The sequence below is a fragment of the Diadema setosum genome, chromosome 9, assembly GCF_964275005.1.
Source record: "Diadema setosum chromosome 9, eeDiaSeto1, whole genome shotgun sequence".
Classification (NCBI taxonomy): Eukaryota; Metazoa; Echinodermata; class Echinoidea; order Diadematoida; family Diadematidae; genus Diadema; species Diadema setosum.
This window is the reverse complement of record NC_092693.1, coordinates 20,478,822-20,497,662: the sequence shown is the minus strand read 5'-3', so window position 1 is coordinate 20,497,662 and position 18,841 is coordinate 20,478,822. Positions and strand designations below refer to the sequence as shown.

The following is an 18,841-nucleotide window of genomic DNA, read 5'->3' as shown; positions in this document are numbered from 1 at the left end:
GACATTGATTTTCTAAATAACTATTCTAAACTGGGAATTTACAAAGCACGCTTAAGGGTTATGTATATTTGAATTGATCATAAAAATGATCATATCATCTAATGATACATCTTTTGAGATGACTCAGGGTTTGTTTGTTTTTTTTCTAGTCAAAAAGAAAAAAAAATAAAATGTTGAAGGACAATGGGGATGGCTGAAATTGTTTTAACTGTCACCTCTTTTTTTAGTCATGCCCCCCCCCCCCCTTCTGCGTACGGGCATAAACCCGAGCTTTGTATTGTTTCCCTCTATGTATGAATACTCAGGATAGTTATTTTAAATCATTTAACGTTGGCAGCGTTTAAATCTTATCATTAGTTACAAATCTGCAGTGATCATTCTCTACAAAAAAAAATAAAAAATGGTAGAACCTTGAAAAGATTATGGATATTGCGACTGGTAACTGTCATTCAGGACATTCAGACCAATACTCTCTACTATCTTCGCATCGTATAAGCTTCTTCACAGGTAATTCGCCGCGTTAATCGTTTTCAAGAACCTGCATAGATTAATGGAGAGGGATTAAAGCCCTATAAGGAGGGTGATTAGGTACTTAGTACGATTCACCGATAAAAAAAAAAAAAAAATCAAAGTCTTCTGGTTGAAGATTACTGAATTACGGGAAGGACAGTGTAACATGAATAACACGTCATTGTCACCATCAACAGTCAGTCAGTCATCGGCAGTCTCTCGGGAGGGTGAGTTTTAACTAACGTGGGACTAGGCAAATGAAGCATCGCACTTCGATATCCTCTATACATGATTCTCATTTCAATGATATTCTACCAAGCTGGTGATCGACACATCCCAACATCATGCCTTCCATGCAAATAATTCTTGAGACAATTTTGCTTCTTGTGTTGGCAGTTGGCAGTTCGGCTGAATTGAACTATACAACCCTGCCAGAAGACTTCTTGTTACTTTCACAAGGAGACACCGACATTTTGCAGGTGAATCTGACAGGAGTGACAGAGCCGCTCACCGTCGAGGTTTCCAGCAGTAATTCACGTATATTCACCTTGGATCAAAATGTTTTCCAACTGGACGCTACAGATTTGCAGACTATAGCGATACCCGTTCTGGGAGTTTCTTTTGGTATCGATACCATTCAATTTACGGTACATGGGAACACTGGCTTGATCGATCCAAGATTCAATATTCAGCCCTTCGTCGTGAAAGTGAAGCGAAAGACCAACCCCTTACAGAACATCTTCACATACGTGCTGTTGATCTGGCTTATGGTGAACTATGTTACCATGGGCGTGAAGCTGGAATGGAAGGTGATACGGGGAAAGCTAAAGAGACCATTTGGCGTTGTTATCGGAGCTCTTTGCCAATTCATCATCATGCCCGGCTGTGCGGCTCTCTTGGCCAGGGCCTTGAGACTCGACGCCCCCACGGCTGTAGCAGTGATCATCGTGGGCTCATGTCCCGGAGGATGGTTGAGTAATGTCTTCACGCTCCTTCTCGACTGCGACCTCATATTGAGTCTGACGATGACTTTTTGCTCCACCGTGATCGCACTAGGACTCATGCCACTTAATCTTTTCATCTACGCCAGACCTTACACCAGCGGTAATAGCAGCATCCGTATACCCTTCCTCCAGATTTTCCTTCAGCTCATCACCCTCGTCGTGCCACTCTTTATGGGCACTTACGTCTCCCAGCGTTATCCTAAGGCTACAAAGTGGTTCCGTCGCGTGCTCAAACCTCTGGCTGCCGTCATCATTATCATTTGTTTCGCTACGAGTGTGTGGGCATACTACTACGCATTTGTTACATCTCCGTTCGAAGTCTATCTTTGCGCCATCCTTCTGCCAGTCATTGGGGCGGTCCTGGGTCTTTTTGTTTCAAAAATGTCGTGTCTCTCAAACCGCGCCGCCATCACCATCTGCATAGAAACAGGTGCCCAGAACGCACTCCTGGCAACCTCTGTCATTGCTCTGTCGCTTCCGCAACCCGAAGCCGACCTTATGATTAGGGTCCCGCTCCTATTCGTCGCTATGACAATTGTTTTTCTACTCACCATGACCGGCATTTATGTCATCATGAAGCAATATCCTGGTCGATACGAATTGCCCGAACATGATGAAATAGGCGAAAACGTGGCGACCAATGAAGACGAAGGTACCGCTGACTCTTCCGAACGTGCTGTCAGCATTTTGTAAGCTAGGATCCAGAAAGGAGTCCAAACTAGTCCAAACTCCAAACGAGATCTCGAGAGAAGAAAGCTCCTCAGAAGGGAAAGTCCAACGTAGGTCGATTTCGCAGAAGCGCGACGGACTAACGGAGATGTTTCACGCATTAACCACAGTTTCGTTGCCGACTAAGGAAGAACAACATACGGCGATCTATATCAAGATACTACCACATCCGTTGTCATTTGTTACTTTTGAGTTGGCTCAGTCGGTAGCGCGTCTGCCTCACGATCCTAAGGGCCTGGGTTCGAGCCCGAGTCTGGACTGAGCAATGTTGTGTGTAAGCATACCGTCCCCTCTAGCAAGAGGCAAAACACTCTGTCCCTCGGATAGGACATAAAATGGAAGTCCCATGTATGAGAGAGTAACAACTCATGCTTGTTTGTACATTTTCCATCTGTGAAGATGGCTGGATAGCCCATATTCAGCTATGTTAAGCTGGTCTTCCATGGGGTCCAGTTGGATGCGAGGTGGGACCACTTCACCGGGTTAAACACCCTGCTCTTTGCGATGAATGAATGAAGCGGGATCTCTTACGTGCATGAGTTGTGACTCTCTCATACACGGGACCTCCATTTTATGTCCTATCCGAGGGACAGAGTGTTTTGCCTCTTGCTAGATGGGACGATAAATATGGTTACACACAGCATCGCTCAGTCCAGACTCGGGTTTGAACCCGGGTCCTTAGGATCGTGAGGCAGACGCGCTACCGACTGAGCCAACTCACCGCCTTAATACATTACACTGTTCTATAAGTTTCTGTGTATTGCTACTCAATTCAAAATTTTAAAGACTGGCTATCGTTCTTCATTCTATTGGGACCAAGACATTACAATTAAGTATACATCATATTTCAGATACACTGTTACTTTAGAATTGGTATTAATACTTGTTTATTTCGAACACAACAGTTTGTTGTAAATAAAATTTCACTTCATGATCAAACTACTTTCATGTAACCTTGGATCGAAAAGAAGATAGTACAAGTTTCATTAAATGTCGACATGAAATAAGACATCTACGGAATTCTAAAGTATTCTAGGTTTTCCAAGAAACATTTCGTAGCGATCGCATTTGTATGTTTGATGATATAATGATAATCATAACCGCTTTACAAGTCTTATTTATACACACAGGAAATATCAGTAAACGCTCCCTTTGAAGATAAGATAATGTAGAATAGATTTGATTACCTTTCCGTTAGATTGTCGAAGAGCAGTCATTAAAGGGATAGTACAGTATTGGTGGAGATGAGAATTGGGCTTTTAACTTTTTTCGAGATACCAAGAAAACACTTATGATAAAGCACAGATCATACCATTTTAAGAGGAATTCAAAGTTTATTTGATGAAAATCAGGTTTGGAATGACTGAAACATCCAAAAACAAAGTAAAACAAAGCAATCGTAATAAAGTGTGGGTCCCACACTTATTAGAATCACTCTTTTTTGGATATCTCAGCCATTTCAAAACTAATTTTCATCAAATAGATGTTGAATTCCTCATAGAATTACATGCTCTTTCATATTTCATAAGAGGTTTCTCATTATCTCACCAAAAAATGTTAGAAACCTGAAATTAGGTCTCAACCAAAACTATACAACCTCTTTAAAATCATTGGCCAAAAGCATCACTTTAATCAATAATTTGTTTGAACAAGTTTTGAGGCAATGCAAACATCTGGGGCCACTATCCTTGTCGAGCGTGTGATTATAATCATGGTCTCCTGGATTTTCTTAGGCCCTATATTTAGAGTTGCTTTTTTTTTAAACAGCAGGTGCATGTAATTCTAAAGCCTGCGTATACATAGAATAACGCCTGCTCGTCATCACTTTGTATTAACATGGAATACTATCGTAGACTTTAGTTAATCACTATATCTGTTTCAACTGTATAAAATCAAACAATACCCCATAACTTTGTCCAACTGACTTTGTATGACATTCATGTGTGAAAACGAAATACAGAATAAATTCACTTAAGCAATCATCAGTCAACATCTCTTCATCTAATTTGCATTTGAGGTTGTGACCGATCTCACTGCTCCATGGCAACTTATAAACATTTGGATAGTTTAAAACTTTCATCCAATTTTATTGATTCTAAATTATCTTGGAAGATACCATGCTATTTGATTGATTAACCCTATATGTATATACTGTAATCAAGCTGAGTGTTACTTTACTTTAGTACTATCTGGTCTGTCCATCTGTCTGTACTTTGAAATATTCTGCCGCTTTTTGCCATGGTACCTGTAGAAAAATAAAACGACACGGAAATAATACACCAAACCAAACCAAAGAAAACAAAGGTAATTAATTATCGCCAAGGCAGAAAAAAAAACCCGGATTTTTGGTTCCAGGACTCAGCACCGAAAGACTGATATCGATTGCATTTCATTTTCTGGTCACACTATTCAGCTGTCCTAGACTTGTCGCAACTGTGGTGTATTTTTCGTGTTCACAAATAACTATGTCTAATTGAAAAATTTCTATTACTGTATATGCAGATCAGTTAGGGTGTCAATTACGCAATATTGGTTTCATTCTGAAATATCTGTCCAAGTCTGCCACCGGGAAATTGATTCACGCGTGTATCTCCTGCCTTTGTGACTTTGGAAACGCTCTCTTTTACAATTTGCACCACAATCTTTTGTCCAAGCTTCAAAAACTTCAGAATTCACCAGCTCGCAAAATAGACACACTGTCAGGCACCAAACGCAATCACGTGACACCTGTCTTGAAGTCGCTTCAATGGCTCCCTGTTAATATAATCGAATTATTTTTAAAATTCTGTTGCTTGCTTTTCATTGTGTTCATGGTTGTGGCCAATGTTACAATACCTCTCTAATTCATAGTGACACCCCCACAAGATTGTTGCGATCATCTGTTTCTGGTTCTCTTGTTCTCCCTAAATATGTTTACTTTAAAAAGATGCATTATCTAAACTAAATTATGTATCTTCGTCATCAGCTGTACTTCCGACATGGCTTTTTGCTGGAAATCAAAAGATTGGATTTCATTTTATTTCAATGAAAAATGAAATGTGTCTTTCAGTCATTACCTTGTTAATCTTATATTTCCAAGTGCGGAAAATTGAATATTTTTTTTTCTTGCAATGTACAAGGAAGAATACATGTGTGCTGGGAAAATCTTGTGTGGTTATAAATGGTAGCGTCACACTGTTCAAATGGCGAAGTTGACACAAGATGGCAATACGAATATGGCATTTTCAATTCGTGGGACGTTGACCCCGTCAACATGTTAAAAAAAACTATTTAAAAAAAAACCAACAACAACAACAAAACAATCAATAGCCGAAGCAAGTGCACAAGGTCACTTGATGACTACACGAAGATGTTGATCTTTATTAAGAAGTTTACTCGAAGGACGCAGGAAGGAAACACAATGAAGATTTTTGCATCTGGTCACGAAATTGCTGCTGGAGTCTGAAAACTCCACCTGCGGTAGTATGGTACCGTAGCTTGAGATACTCTCATGAATGACTCGATGTCTTTCTAATACGATTAGCTGCTAGATTAGAACCATTTCTTTTATTGCTTGTCCATCTTCGTTCACTTTCGGGACAGTGTGAAGTCTGCTTAAAGGGACATACCAAACGATTTGCATAATCTTTTACATCACGTAGTACACAAATCATTTATATAATTATAATGTCATGGAGAGACTTGTGGAATTTCTTGTGGTCTTTGAGCAGACAAACCATATACTAGTATAAAGCCCCAAAAGTTATCACACTGAACAAGGATGATGATGTAGGAGGCTATCATATTCCAGTAATGCATATAGCATGCACATTCCATTGCAATACCACTTGCTTAACAAGTTCACCCTGAACCCTCCAGGAGCCGTAATACGGGTCCCTGGATCTCTTTCCCACTGGGCCAGACAGTTCCCTTACACTTAAAAAGGGGTTTTATATAGGACCTATTCCCAGCGTTTTTATAATGTACATGTCATAGCGGAAAATAAAGCTTTCAACTTTCATAGTATTGTTGATCGCTCCTCAACGAAAAAGCGTACGGCGAAATCACTCAATAACGTTTTTCTTCTATCTATATTCATAAAGAGACCCTTGATAGCCCGAGGTGGAGTTTTTGGGAATAGAGATGACGCCCTCTGTAGGTTATTGATTACATGCATTCCTCGCCTCGCCTCGCCTCGCCTCATTCAGGATAATCATATTATATATCTGGGTGGTCCAATTTTTATGTAAACGGCCGTGGCGCAGTTGTTGGAGTCGACCCCGGTGCAGGCTCTTCCGTTGACACTACTACAGACTCGAAAAGCGCCGGTTGTGGGCGGCATTCATGATCTAGGATATCCGCCATTGTCAGTCTCGTCACGGGATCATACACGTACATCCCTTCATCCCTTGATGATTAGCCCCCCCTTTCATAATCTGTCTTGTTTGTGTGTGTGTGTGTGTGTGTTTATATCACTTTCCCGTCAATCATAATGAGATCCTGTGGCATAGTGGAAAAGACTCCCGACTCCCAGTCGGAGGACCAGAGTTCGATTACCGCCAATGTATTCCAGGGCTTACGTCCTTGGACAAGATGTTTTTACCCACTATGTCCCTCTCGACCCAGGTGTTTAAGTGGGCACCTAATTAATTAATAATTGCAGGGCCTTCTGGTAGAGCAGTGACAACACTGATGATGCTGCCCTGGATAAAGAAGACCTGATCTTTTGTATCATAATTATAATCATTTTTATCATTATTATTATTATTATTATTATTATTATTATTATTATTATTATTATTATTATCATTATTACGGTGTAAATGGTGATATAACATAATTTTGCTCCTGCGACAATTGCTCCGGTCTTATTTTCTCCAAGGACTTAGAGTTACAGTAAGAGTCGTGATAGGGTTTTAGTTTTAGTTTGATGTGAGGATTAGGATCAGGGTTGGGGTTATGTTTGAGGGTAGAATTTATGTTTGGCCTAGCGTGCAGATATTTCATGGGAGCAATTGTTGCAGAAAACCACACGCAATATTCATGAGTTGCGAAGATAACAGATTCCTTCCTCCCAACAAAAAAACAAACAAACGAAAAACAAAACAAAAACAAAACAAAACAAAAAAGAAACACCAAAAGACACGTGATTTGAAAGGGATTGTGACTAAATCAAACCGGAGCCAGAGCTCAAGGTTTTGATACCTATGAGATGTGTCATAAAAAGTTTATAGTTCATAAAAGAACCACATATTTGAACTTAGGTGGGGAAAGCGAGGGTTCAAAGAAACAGTATAATGACCAATTATTTGTTTAGACCAATATAACTGCACCCAAAAAAAAAAAAAAAAAAATCTTGATAAATTCACCTAAAGGACCACTCTTGTCTTTGATCATTTCTTTTCAGATGTGATCACATCTATTCCTGAATCAGATATCGGCCTGGCTTAGCTCTACCAACACCAACAACAAATTACTGTCATCTTTATACCAAGCTGAATGGGTGCCTGTACGTTTCGTTTATTATCAATATTGATATGGTATTACACCGTTACCTTTAATGAAAGACAAATGCAACGTCGAGTTCATCCTATAAAGGCTGACAGAAAGTTACTATGCTCCTGTCAAGATAATACTTTCATTCATACAATTATAAAACTAAACAATTTATCACTCATTCAATGTCCACTATACCTACGAATCATGATCATCTTATTTTAAACTTCTCAATTCTAAAACAGCTTCTGACAACAATGTTCCCCTACCGAAAATGCAGTGTACGCCGGAAGAAAACTAATTCAACTTCTTTTTGATAGAGCTTCGCACACACGCACGCATAATTATGTTCACTAAATTCATATAATATTATATAGGGCCTATATACATATACATATATATGAATATTGGGATTATCATATAAATAAATGAAATATATATATATATATATATATATATATATATATATATATATATACACATATTTAATATCATAGGCATATCATTATGCTTCTTTGTGGCAACCTGCATCCCAAAATTGAAACTCCTTTGATAAAGTTTTGGTAAAACTTTGGAACCTGGCTGACAAAATGGTATGGAACGTTGATGAGATGGCCCACTTTACTCTTTACATTGTCCCCTGCCTGTAAACTACAGGCCGTCGTTCATAGCCTGCTAAAATCCATGGCCTATAGCAATGGAAAGTCTTCAACCTCAATGTGAATGGACAAACCTCTCAAAACTTTCACATTAACATATACACACGTAAACATAAAAATGATACGTGTATCAATATGTTGAAAATGTAACCAAAATGCAACACGATTTGGCGTGATGCAAATGTCTTTGCGTCATGACGTGAATCTGTAGTGTCACGATTCAAGAAAGATATTGCAATTACTGCAGCATTTGCTGCAGATATACCACGATATCTTTATAATGCCATTTCGCATGTAAGATGAATCATGGTTTGATATCTGATATTTGAATGAGATCTTGAAAGAATCACTTTTTTCTTTATTAAACAACGTAAATACTTTCTCAAATATGTTTGCATGAATACACAATCTGTTGCCTCAACATTGTGATTACTTTGAGCACAAACTTTGATCTAACTTTGCGTCATGCTGTAAAATTGTCGACATGACTGTGTACATGATGAGTTGTCATAAATAGAAGGCAACTGTTATTTGCATAACCCATCTGTGAACAAATATCATTTGACGAAATTAACCCCGCTCGATATCTGTGACGGTTTTGCTCTGTAGGTGATGCAAACTTGTCTGCTGATAATATTTCAAAAGAGAATTTTATAGCCGCCGCCCAGATAAGAAACGTTTAAGCAAAGATCTAACCCAGTAACCCTTTGGTATATTATAGCTTTCAGACTGCTCGCATGTGCATACCTACAAAATGTACACGTGTACATGCAGACGTATGTCGTCTGCTAGAAAATGAATCTATGAAAAAAAATGAATAGATCATGAATGGATTTTTAATTATCATATCCATATATTACCACGCACAATGCACCCACCAAGAGGAAGGAGTTGTAAAGATTCACAATTGTTGTCATAACTGAGAAGCGAATAATATGGTGGCAACGTACTATGATATTGCTCACAACTGACTGGTCGATGGTCATATCAGTTTCTAACATGATGTTTTCATAATTCAGCTATACGATAGATATCACTACACAAGTATACTACGTATTTTCCTTTTCATCACAAATGTCTTGGACTCTACAGTCCACTCTTTCTTTCTTTTTTTATATCTACAAATGGATTGATCTAAAGCCTATCTCAGTTGCAACTAAAGTCACATAAACTCTCTTCCAGTGTTGTATCTCCGTGGATAGCATGTGAACAGATTGTGGGTACAAGTGTGTTATTTTGGCAAGTGAGCCTTTCTATTGTTTATCAAGGTCTCAATTGGTCTCTTGGGCTCTGAAGGATATGTAATACAGTAGACTGATAGAACTGACGTACTGACGGCATGATTGTGTTAATGATTTCAAAAGTGTGTCATGATCAGAATCGCGAAATCTATGATGCAGATGAAGTACGGCACATAATACAAATCCACAGGCACAGTGTATGAGAGTACCTGTACTGACGACAAGAATTTAACTACGGGGTATTTCATAGAAGTGTAGAGGTTCAGAACTTTAAACTGACAGAACTGACGTACTGACGGCATGATTGTGTTAATGATTTCAAAAGTGTGTCATGATCAGAATCGCGAAATCTATGATGCAGATGAAGTACGGCACATAATACAAATCCACAGGCACAGTGTATGAGAGTACCTGTACTGACGACAAGAATTTAACTACGGGGTATTTCATAGAAGTGTAGAGGTTCAGAACTTTAAACTGACAGAACTGACGTACTGACGGCATGATTGTGTTAATGATTTCAAAAGTGTGTCATGATCAGAATCGCGAAATCTATGATGCAGATGAAATACGGCACATAATACAAATCCACAGGCACAGTGTATGAGAGTACCTGTACTGACGACAAGAATTTAACTACGGGGTATTTCATAGAAGTCGAGGTTCAGAACTTTAAACTGACAGCTCGAAGAAATACTCAACATGGTGATTTTGGGGTAGATCTTTGGATTAATGGAAGACAATTTATTTATTTTACTACGGCAGAACTTGTATCTATAACGATGTGATGACGATTAACCATTAGTTTAATCCTGATCAGAGACGGAACATAAAATTCTATAGTAATTTCAGTCCTGTATAGCTTACGTAAAGTAAATTGAATATGGAGAGAGCATGCCTTGCGTGAAAGGCGCGAAGTAGACCAAAAATATGAGTGTCCGCATTTTTACCTGGTTTAATCAGTTTTCAGTCATTCAGTATATCCTGCGATGTAGAATTTGAAAACAGATCAATATGGCTAGATAGAAGATAAACAGCAGTGACTAAGACAGAGAAAACACTAAATGACAGAAATCAGCCACAAATACATGCACAATAAGCAGATATTTTCTTTCCCACCAATTCAGTGGAACTTGCCAATTGACTACTACGAAACAAAATACGTATCATTACTAGAACATTTTAGTTTGAAATAGACTGTTGCATATAGGTCTAAATCTCTCCACGAAATTCGACAGAAATATCAAATCCAAAAAGTATAATAATGTAAGGAGCCCAACAACCATAGAAATACATACATACATGTACATACATACATACAGGTATAGAATACAGCTGCCTTCTCCAGCACTCATGCATACGGACAACTTTCAAAATGTTATACCCTGTTCGATTTTAATAATTTAATGTGGGTTTTTTAATCAGAACTTCAAAGATTCAGAGAATAAAATTTGGAGAATCAGGCGATTGTGAAATGAACAAATAACTTTTTCATATGAATTGTGTAAACATTTCAGGTGATTAGACTTAACTCCGAGCAAATACATTCCCGATGAGATAAAATTTTCTGTTTAAAATTCTTTCTACAAACAGACCCATCCAGCATATCACACGCTATACTACAGCCGCATCCTCCTTCGAAACACTCTTTTTTGCCATATAAAAGAAGAAAGACAAACAGCACCGACTTAGCACCGATAAATTTCAAACAACAAAAGCATGAAATAGCACTGGTACTCCTGCAAACTGAAACAAAATATGACGTGGCAAAAATACCAAAGACTTTGATTAAGATATGACAATATTTTTCCAATAATACAGAAATAAAAACCACCTATTAAAAAAAAAATGAGTGTATTCATGAATGAATACAATGTCCGGAATGATTGAATACGAAGAGTATGATCAATTATGTCAACGCACTTCTAAAAGAAATAGTTTGAATGTCTTATGTTAAATCATGGTAACTTATCTGATCAGCATAACTGAATGGTACTGATATCAGTGCTAGACAGTATGAAATTTTTAGATAAAATTATTCTTATTCTTTTGTCCACACTTGATAAAGACATCTTACATTTCCGTCTGATATGTTTCACACCAGTATTTACTATACAGCTCATTGAAACACGGGGTGAAAATTCTTTCGAGGTATTTTAACATCTCATTTCCGCTCCTCAAGAATCTTTCTAGACCTTTCGCAAACTTTCGACGGGTTTCACCGAATCTAAGAAATTTCGAACGCTACGTTTGTGGCGCCATTTCGAGGTAGGACATCGTCTTCCGCCGCGGTGCTGCCACGCGCGTCCTTTCTCGCGCCCTCTTCTCCTCCTGTGGAGATCTGCGTCAGCCTCTTACGGCACAGCCAGTACCTGTAGGATAGTGATGACATTCACATCTTCTACTGATGTTTATGAGGAGATAATATTTCGTCTCTTAGCTATCAAGCAACTCGCATTATGAGCCCACGCTTATGAGTAAACCACAATATGTTGTCAACTTAGAATATATCAATTTTATAATGAAATCAAAGACACGATATCTAGGCCTACATGAGTATAATATCTTGCCCGAAAGGGTTATATCTAGATCCAACAACAACAACAACAACAACACACACACACACACACACACACACACACTCACACACATACAAAAATGTTAGATAAGATTTATACTTATGACCATCACAAAAATGTAATTATACAGATAGTTTGATTTCTCATTGCATGTGAGCACATCCGTCACATTTCAAGTTCAAGTTGGTTCTGATGACCACTATTCATACATCATTTCTTGCAAATGTATATGTTATCAAAATACGTGTTCTGATCATTTTTTTTTTTGTACGTCAAGATGACATATTGTTATTACATATTCATTTTAACTCAAGTTTGCCATCTATTCTTGTGAACACAAAGTGGAGATATATTCAAAGCAAATCAATACAATTTTTTTCCATTTTTCTCTACCCTCAACGTAATGGATAACATAATTATATACGCATGATGAACATGAAAGTAAATAAATATCAAAAAGTAATATCAACATAAGAAAACATTGCGAGGGATAAACCGATCACGTGACTGTACCTAAAGATGGAGTAGATGAAGACCGCGGCAGAGCCTTCGCAGATGGTAACCAGGGCGATGGTGAGGATGACGCGCGCCAGGAGGTCCGCCTCGGGCTGAGGGTAGAAGAGCGCCACAATGGTGAGGCCGAGAAGTCCGTTTTGGATGCCGGTCTCGAGGGCGATGGTGACAGAGGTTCGCACGTCTCGGCCGAAGATGCGGGAGACTGACAGACCAAGAAAGGCTCCAAATCCGGGGACAACGATGCTTGCCATCCAGTTCTGTCACAAGATGGGAAAGCGATACAAACATACCAAACAAACTACAAACGTCCCCGTAAGAGCATAAGGTGATTTTACATTATATAGTAGGTATGAATATTATTATTCAAGTTTTGTACTATACAATCGATTGAAATCGGATGAAGTTTACACAGACCACTTTTTTAGAGAATATAATTACGTAAATTTGCTTAGACTTGGATATGCGGCGCTAACGCAAAGATCTGCTATAAAAATAAAAGAAGAAAAGAAGGCTTTTGATACATCGAAGTACGACGTTAATGTTAATCATGAAAGAAAAGGATTACTTTACTTTAATATTCTGGTGACGCTTGAAATCATACTCGGGTTTCCAGAACCAAACATCATCTGTTGTTACGAACATTGCATGAGGTACATTACAGAGGAAGATCAAAATGGTTCATGTCAACTATTTCTATTTCGCGATATCCCTTTATCGCCAATAAGCAGGAAAATAGAATTGCAAATAGACTACACGTTTTGTTTCAACTATTCATTCGTCAAGAAACGTTTTCTTACATTGAACGGCGATCTTGCAAAAGCGTAGAAGTCGCTTGGCACAGCAAGACCAATCGCGATAATAATCAGCAGAATCGCAATTGGTTTGATAACCAGTCGGGATAACTTCTTGAATCTGTAAAACACATGAAAAACAAACAAACTGAAGTTATATTATCAGATATGCTGTGGAGAAGAAGCAGCTCTAGAATGATTAAAACGACGAATGTAAAGAGAAGACAAAATTAATTTGAACAGAATAGTCTGTTTCTAACGGTTCCCTGAAAACATATCCTAATTTTTGAACTGGCCATGAACAGTGCAATGAATGCTCTCTTGACCATGTTCACCGAAATCAGACCTGAGTTACCTGTTTGGGCTTTTTAAATATACCCTTTTCGTCTGAATGATATTTGCATCAAATTTTCTTCAGTTGGAATCAGTATAATGGAATTAAAATGGAAAAGATCGATGACACAAATTCTACAATTTTAGATGCGTTGATTGCATCATTTATCATTTTGTAAAAGTAAGTTCATAAACATTTTGGTGACGAGTATATTGGACAATTTCATGGTCAATCAGTCTTGAAGACAATGTTTTGTTTCTATACGGTGTTTCTTCTCTCTACCATGTTTTTCTGCCTTCACTAAGTTTCATGGAGAAATGAAATATGTTTAAAAACAAGTAATGATCATGCAATGAAAATGATGAACGTTGACAATTGAAAACCATTATCAGGAAACGCAAATCAGTAGTGGTTGTCTCTGCCTGTTTTTAAACTCGACATTTAAGATGATCAGTGTATCGTTATAACGTGGTTTTACACAAGTAACCATGGATTTGAGAATGATGAGAATAAATTCACAAGCATTTATTTTCCAGGGTTCTTTCAATGTTTGTCCTTTCTTTATATATGTATATGTATATTCTTCAATTAGTTTATTTTTTTAATGTTATACGACAAAGCACACTACATATTGACACTGGACAAAAGGCAGGGTATTAAAATCATCAATGCGTGGAAATGAATTACAAAAGAAAGTAGGTGCTATGACGCATGGATAGACACATAGCAAAAGGCAAATGTTTTATTTAACAAAAGAAGCAAAACTTTACGTAGATACAGGGAGAATTAGTGAAATATGACGGAACCATGCAGTATAAACACTTCACATGAACACTATACCTGCCAACTGTTCAGTTTTAATCTGAATATTCAGATTTTTCATTGAAAGAAAACGCATTAATTTCAGTGTGTTCTGATTTTTTTTGAAATATCTGCAATAGTACAGTATATGAAATTTATGAAAGTTCAGATTTTTGAATAATCTTTCTTTGTTTGTTCAGATTTCGGTCTCAGGGTTGGAAGGTATGGAACTCTACATTCGGCTTGTATATATAGTGTTTATAGTGCGTCGTTTCATTGTGAAATACGAGATACGAGATACAAGATACACTATAGGTATAGCCCAGTGACATGAATTACGGAGCAGAAGCAGATATTTTACAATAATTTATAATTACTTTTGAAATTTGTGAGAAAGTGCCATGCCGACGAAACAGGGAACGACAAGGTACAGGATCTGCTGGGCGAGGTCTCTGAAGGGAGTTTGCAAGCGGGCGCTGCCGGCGATGAACGGAGTCGCGTAGATGTACAGGTTCAGCGGCATCATGGCCAGGGCGAGCACGGTGGAGCAAAAGGTCATTGTGATGCTGAGAACGAGATCGACGTCGAGGAGGACGCTGAATATGTTGCTAAGCCAGCCACCAGGGCTGGTTCCCACCAACACAATACCGAGAGCTGTCGGAGCATCGTCTCCTGGGTTTTTGTTGTTTAATTTAGTCGTTGGGAATTTTTCAACAACAGGGAAGAGAGAGGTTGAAGAGAGCTCCGTAAGAATACTGCTAAGTAGGCCTATTCTTTGTGATGATGTTGTTGGATGATATTGTTGCATGATATTGTTAGATCGTACGATAGTCCATGACAATTGTATACAATGATTTTTTCCATGTGCTGTTCAGATTTCATTCCACGAGGCATTTATACATAGCACTTTGCTTAGTTTTTTTTTTTTTAAATCTCAGTTCATTCTTTGGTTTTAAGACATATGTTGCAAGGAAATACTCATCGTGTTCAATGCCCCTGTTTTAATGTTAATGAATTGATGCTACACGAAGCATTGACAGATGTCTCGAAATCTCTACAATAAGTAAATAAGATACTAATGACCACATGAGTATGGTATTAGATATTCCTGCTTTACAAGGGAGTCATGCCATTCTTATCACACCGACATGGCTAAATATAAGTAGATGAATTGATAGAATTCAACTGATAAAACAAGATGTGTTTCTATAATGTTATGATACATGGAACTGTCATATCGATATTTGTAATATACATATACATCGTTTGGATATGAAATTTAAAAAAGTGTCAATGTATATGAATGAATAAATAAACGAACTTAATCCTCTGCTTATACAAAGCACAATGTTAAGGCCAATTATCGAAATTAGAATAAAAGGGACTTAGCGACAAGTATCAAATCAAACTAAATGAAACACTTTACAGATCAACCAACTATTCGATTACATCTCACAAGCATAAATGTCAATCCAGTAGACAAAAATACAGTTATCAGCACCATAACTGAACAGAACTCAATATGATTATCGCTAAATTAAGAAGTTGTGCTGATATTGCTAAATTGATTAAAACGGAAACTAAGCAGACTTCCGCGTGCGGAAAAAAAATCTACATTGTCACGAAAGGCATATCGTGGGTAGTACGGCACACTAACTAAATATTGTTAATGCTTTGTTTATTATCAAATTATGTACTCTGTGAGCTCCAGTACGATATATATATATATATATATATATATATATATACGATATATGTATATATATATATACGATATATATATGTATATATATATATATATATATATATATATATATATATATATAATTATATAGATTATATATAATTTATTCGTCTCATCGTGAAATTGATTTGATTCTGTATTTCAAATAATTATGTATTATCAAATAGAACTGTTTTATGATTGTATCATCAGGACAACGTAACATTTCTCAGTGCTTTCGTACAATTTTGTGACTTCTTTGCGGTATGCCTTATACGTACTTGCAAGAAGGAGAGCGATGACGAAAGTCGATGCGGGCATAATGACGAACTGGCAGACGAGTCCAATTAGTATTCCCCACGGACGACGAACTCGCCGCCAAATGTCGCCAACCTCCATGCCTCCTCCCATCGACAGGTAGCTCAGAATGAGCCAGATCAGCAGTACGTAGACATAGATCTGTCGGATGAGCGTCGGCACACGCTTCACGCCGATCTTCTGCGAGCCTACCACCACGGCTCGCCCCTCGCCATCGACGTCGAACAGGACGTCGAGTGTCGCCAGCGATATGAACTTGCCCTCGATCGTCACCGTCACGTTCACGGGGAAATCATCGCTCCGTGACAAGGGAATGATGATGCTGGCTTCCTTTAGAATGAAATCACTGACGCTCGATGACCTGAAAGTTAGAACGCCGTCTTCTATGATGCCGTGAACGGTTACGGTCACGTTGGCTTCGTGTCCTTCGAAGACATAGACAGTGTCTTCAATGTAGGAGATGTTAACAGCACTTGCTGCACCGCTCTGTGCGTGAACACCTCCCCCAAAGAGGAGCAAGAGGATCAGTACAGCTTCAAGGATACTATTTTCCAGTCGCACCATTGTGTTAAGCTGTCATTAGCCTAGCGACCTGTAGATGAATTTTCCGAGAATATATTAATAGCTTATAGTCAAGGACATGTCATCTTGTGTTCATACGCTGCTAATACATAACTATGATATTAGTATACGCTATCATAGTCAAATATAAGACTTTGAAAGACATGTGCTTAACAAAAATTTCCAGTCAGCGCATACATGGTTGGGCTTAACATTACATACGAAAACATAACAAAGATATGACAAAATATAAAAAAATATATAAAAGAGCTAAACACGTCATCAAGCTTATTATTGTTACGAGACATAAAACAAGTGATAAACAATGAAGGGCATAAGATGGTAGTACATTGTACTTACAACATTGTATAATGTGCCTTTGAGTCCTTCACCACGGAATGCAAAGATGTCCACATGTCATTATAGTCCATTTAACAATATGATATTTTCATGAATTATACACACAAACTTCACAAAATCAATAACTTTTTACATTATAACTTCATTTACGTAATTATATACGACTAAAAGTGCTTTTTCTATTTGAGATGAAATCACGAATAATAAAAAGTGACAAACGAAACATGAACTTACTGTGTGTTTGAAACTCTACCCTTGTGATGCGCAACCGGCCAAGGACTAATTTTCGAAACACATCAAGGGCTCAGATTAAGTAAAATGCGCAGGTTTAACTGGGAATCTGAGCTTTTAAAGCTATCAGCCAATATGTTCAGTAAAACGATGCAATCGATTGTTTTCTCTTTGATCAGATATACCTGAAGTGTTACAAGTTTTCTTGACAACATCTAGGTGCCAATAAATCTTTCTAACAAGTGTTACGATTATATTTGTTCTTCACGTCTAACAGAAGGCTTCCCTCAAATGTTCCTTTCGTGAAAACAAGAGCGGGCAAAGTAGTCCAACAAAACGAGATTCGAGATTTAAAGCAGAACGATGAATTATTATATACTGCACGATACTATTTACACGTTTCTTGGACTGGCGCCGCTTGAGGAAATTTATTCAGAAAGCTGTGAAAATGAACGCCAGGAGTTTAGTGTAAGGCGTTGTAGCACATGTTTGTCCTCAGAGGTACTTTTTTTTTCAAAACTATCACAACATTTTGATGTGAAAGCTGTGAAAATGAACGCCAAGAGTATGGTGTCATAAGGCGTTGTAGGACATGTTGTCCTAAGAGGTATTTCTTTATTTTTTTTTCAAACCTATCATAACATTTTGATCTGAGGAAAACGTAGACACATTTGCTGTTGTGCAACTCCCAATTTTTGTTCCAAACAGCGACAAAGTGTTAAAGGAGGTTACAACCGGAAAAGCATTCGTCACTTTGTTTCAAAAGCACTATCCTTTGGGCACATTATTTTTTGATACATACACTCAGGAAAATTATTCTGAAGGTTGTTGTTGTTGTTGTTGTCGTCACGTCGTCGTTGTTGTTGTTGTTGGTGTTGTTTTTAATTATTAGTTTGTAGGAGGCTGTGTAAGCTTGGGGTAATGTGCTTGATTGTATACTCACGCAAGGAGTTTGTTTGTTTTTGTTTGGTTTTTACCATGAAGCATACATACCTTTTGCATACGTTAT

General features: G+C 37.9%; 2 protein-coding genes across 2 annotated transcripts; one reads left to right on the top strand and one right to left on the bottom strand.

The window, feature by feature from the left end:
• Positions 1–854: 854 nt before the first annotated feature.
• On the top strand, positions 855–2,207 carry LOC140233215 (ileal sodium/bile acid cotransporter-like). Its single transcript, XM_072313329.1, has one exon. It carries the CDS (start codon positions 855–857, stop codon positions 2,205–2,207), a length of 1,353 nt encoding a protein of 450 aa, XP_072169430.1.
• A 9,638-nt stretch (positions 2,208–11,845) lies between these two features.
• LOC140233214 (ileal sodium/bile acid cotransporter-like) lies at positions 11,846–17,244 on the bottom strand. Its single transcript, XM_072313328.1, has 5 exons — positions 16,644–17,244; positions 15,017–15,311; positions 13,511–13,625; positions 12,711–12,970; positions 11,846–11,990 (listed from the first exon to the last, which is right to left on the bottom strand). The coding sequence occupies exons 1-5, from the start codon at positions 17,242–17,244 to the stop codon at positions 11,846–11,848; spliced, it is 1,416 nt and encodes a 471-aa protein (XP_072169429.1).
• Positions 17,245–18,841: the final 1,597 nt, after the last annotated feature.

What these genes read in the sequence shown, in the direction of transcription:
- LOC140233214 (XM_072313328.1), bottom strand. Translation starts at nt 17,244, where the DNA reads ATGGTGCGACTGGAAAATAGTATCCTTGAAGCTGTACTGATCCTCTTG. An exon ending in CATCGCTCTCCTTCTTGCAA is followed by an intron (nt 15,312 to 16,643) that starts GTACGTATAAGG and finishes ACAAAAACCCAG; the next exon opens with GAGACGATGCTCCGACAGCT. An exon ending in TTGCAAGATCGCCGTTCAAT is followed by an intron (nt 12,971 to 13,510) that starts GTAAGAAAACGT and finishes ATCTTGTGACAG; the next exon opens with AACTGGATGGCAAGCATCGT.
- LOC140233215 (XM_072313329.1), top strand. Translation starts at nt 855, where the DNA reads ATGCCTTCCATGCAAATAATTCTTGAGACAATTTTGCTTCTTGTGTTG.